At 38.6% G+C, this 3,238-nt stretch overlaps 1 protein-coding gene across 1 annotated transcript; it reads right to left on the reverse strand.

Moving 5' to 3' along the window:
* Nucleotides 1–359: 359 nt before the first annotated feature.
* Nucleotides 360–1,247, reverse strand: LOC118356629 (myosin regulatory light chain 12B-like). Its single transcript, XM_035725927.1, has one exon. It carries the CDS (start codon nt 1,142–1,144, stop codon nt 626–628), a length of 519 nt encoding a protein of 172 aa, XP_035581820.1. The 5' UTR covers nt 1,145–1,247; the 3' UTR covers nt 360–625.
* Nucleotides 1,248–3,238: the final 1,991 nt, after the last annotated feature.

Raw genomic sequence — 3,238 nt, forward strand, 5'->3', positions numbered from 1 at the left:
CCCTAGAGATACAGCCAATTTTTCTTTTCTTTTCTTTTCTTTTTTTTACTGCTGAGTACTATTTCATGGTGGGGATGAACTACATTTTGTTTAACCTTTCACCCTGTGAATGATGATTAGATTGTTTCTAGTTTGGGGCTGTCATGAATAAAGCTTATCAATTAGAAGTTCTATGAACAATAAATGTTTAGTTCTCTGGATAAATGCCCAGATAAGTTCTTTCTTCCTTTCAATAGTACAATTTTTTTGGCCTCCAATTTTATTTTATTTTCATTCAGAATTTGAAATGTTACCTTGATATTAATATTACTAGTTTCCTTGTATGTATAAACATTTTGACTTAAAAGGTTAGGTCTCTCTTTTTTTTTTTTTATTTTCCTGGGCTTTCACATTTGTTGATTTTTATTCGCAATCTCTTTTTCAGCACAATTTACAACCTCAACCCCATTTGCAGTTTGATTATACAAGTGCTAAGTGGCAGAAAGGTCTAGAATAAATACATCAAAAAAAGAGGCCAAGCTGTGAGACTAAGTTGCATGCAACAGGCCTATGAGGGTGGGGGAAAGTGTCTGGGAAATAAAACGGAGTAAGACAAAGCAATTGGAAGGTTTTAGCTAAAGTTCTTTCAGTCATCTTTGTCTTTTGCTTCATGTTTAAGGATGCGCGTAAACTCAATATCATTGAAATTTCCTTTTTTGTCGATAGGCGCTTCTCTGTACAGCTCATCCACTTCCTCGTCTGTAAAGCGATCTCCCATGGTTGTCAGCAGCTCTCTCAGGTAATCTTCCTGGATGGTGCCAGTTGCTTCTTCATCAAAGCAAGCAAAAGCGTTTCTGATGACATCTTCTGGATCTGTGCCATTTAACTTCTCACCAAACATTGTGAGGAACATGGTGAAATTTATGGGCCCTGGAGCCTCATTCATCATGGCCTCAAGGTATGCATCAGTTGGATTCTTCCCTAGAGAAGCAAGCATATCATGCAAATCCTCCTTGTCAATGAAACCATCTCTGTTCTGATCAATCATGTTGAAGGCCTCTTTGAACTCCTGAATCTGCGACTGGTCGAACATGGCGAATACATTGGATGTTGCGCGCTGGGGGCGCTTCTTGGTGGTCTTGGTCTTTGCCTTTTTGCTCGACATGGTGGCTATTTAATTCGCCGCCAGACACCAGAACCCGGGCTGCCCTGCGCGAGACGACGAGCGACGGCGACGATGGCTGGGCTGTGGCGCGACAGCGGCGGCGGCCGGCCAAAAGGTTAGGTCTCTTTCAAACTTTTCCTTAGCTGCTGCTTTGATTAAGCCTTATCTTAAAGTGATTTGTAACTATTTTATCCCTCCTCCTAGGAACATCTGTTAACTGGTGAATGAGTTCTTCATGGTCTGACTTTCATATTCAATACTTATGTGAATGAATATATGAACCATACTAACCTCCTGCTGACTGTTGACACTTGACTTCTTGGTGTTCTATACCATCTTCCCCCCCCCCCCCCCCCCGGTACTTTATTTTTTTACACACGATTAGTTATTTAGCTTCTTACTCTATTTTCAAATTATTTTTTACCCTAGGACAATCTTATCCTCTTGTATGTATGTCTTCAGAGTTCTGCTTAAATTTTCCTATGTAAGAACCTTTACTTAATTTTGCTTAAAACCCACTGACAAGGACAGGCATCCTTGTTCTAGTTGGGCCACTTGTTGCTTTCTCTTTTAGTATTTATCTTAAAATGTCACTTTAACATTACCTGAATCCGTTTTGTCTATCTTTCCATAGCCCCATGGTGGGCACAGGCTTTTGTCTGTCTCATTTATTGCTCAGTCACCAGTATCTGGGACAGAGTATCTCTTTTATAAACCCACAATTAAAAATCTGTATAATTTTTTTTGGACAAGAATGGATGAACTTTAAAAAATGTATAAATGTCTTAAGGATCACTTATTTTGCTTGGCAGAGATACTCAATTTTTGTAAACTGAATGAACATTGTGAGTTTTTTTAAAAACTTTTTTTAGTAACATATAATGTATTATTTGTTTCAGGGATACAGGTCTGTGATTCATCAGTCTCACACAATTCACAGCGCTCACCATAGTACCTACCCTCCCCGAAACACTGGGAGTTTTTAAGCTGCTAAATAGAATTTAACAAATCAGAAAGAAACTTTTCCACATTTTATTGCCGCTGCATACTAAGTAGTAAAGATATATGTTAAGAATATGATTTTTTATGCACCCCATCAAAAACTTCTTGTTATTTCTGTCAACTCTCAGAGAAAGAAATGCCTTTAGAATTCCATCAAAAATAGCCATGGGAGAAAAAAAGTAAGTGTTCATCTTTTGTGGAAATAATGAGAATTAGATATGTAGTAGAATTTACTGTGTGTTCCTACCAACATTAATATAATGTAAGCTCCCGTGGAATAGTTGAGAAAATAAATAGTAATGGCTTATGAATGATGGATCTTAGATAATTCGGCATGGAAACTAGAGGAATATACGTAAAGCCATATGCCATTTATTGTAAATAAATAATAATATGTTGAAAATCATAGTACTGGTCCCTAGTTTGTCCTTGCTGACTCTAGGCCTAGAATTCACTCCTTTTTGTTTTTCTTATTCCCTTGTTGTATTGATAACATTCGCGATGAAAGTAGAGGCAGGGTTTGGCTTGGGACCTTTCACCACTAGAGCACCTGGCCCCCATGCCCTCTCCTTCCTCCTACTTAGGTGTCTGGAGTAATCTTTTCGATCTTTTCTGGCCAAACCCAACATCCTGTAACCACTGGGCTAGGGGACACTAGACCCACTCTTAGGTTGATAAGGACACTCTAGAGAGGGAAGTATCTGCCTTTAAGTCCAGCCATTGGGGAACTCCAGTAAAGATGTTCCAGTGACAATGCATAAAATCAATTCCCTGGGGGATAGCAGTGACTTAGAAACTGAAAACTTGAAACTTTACTCATCTGGATTTCAAAATATATTTTTAAACTTTGTACAGCACACAAGGGAGAAGAAGGCACTAACTGGTTCAGAGCATTTAATACTGTTCTTAGCTATTATTTACCACCCCAGAAATGAGTCAACTAGGCTATGTTTCCAGACCTCAAAATGTATAACCTTTTAAAATACTCCCTCAGAGCCTAAGGGTCAAATTCTTGACATACACAGGTGACTTCAATTCTCCACCCACAAGAAACCTCCCCAGGATCCATACCACTATGTCAATCAGAATTAA

This window comes from Zalophus californianus, chromosome Y, assembly GCF_009762305.2.
Source record: "Zalophus californianus isolate mZalCal1 chromosome Y, mZalCal1.pri.v2, whole genome shotgun sequence".
NCBI lineage: Eukaryota > Metazoa > Chordata > Mammalia > Carnivora > Otariidae > Zalophus > Zalophus californianus.

Excerpts from the sequence above, each read along its gene's own strand:
- LOC118356629 (XM_035725927.1), bottom strand. The coding sequence starts at position 1,144 with ATGTCGAGCAAAAAGGCAAAGACCAAGACCACCAAGAAGCGCCCCCAG.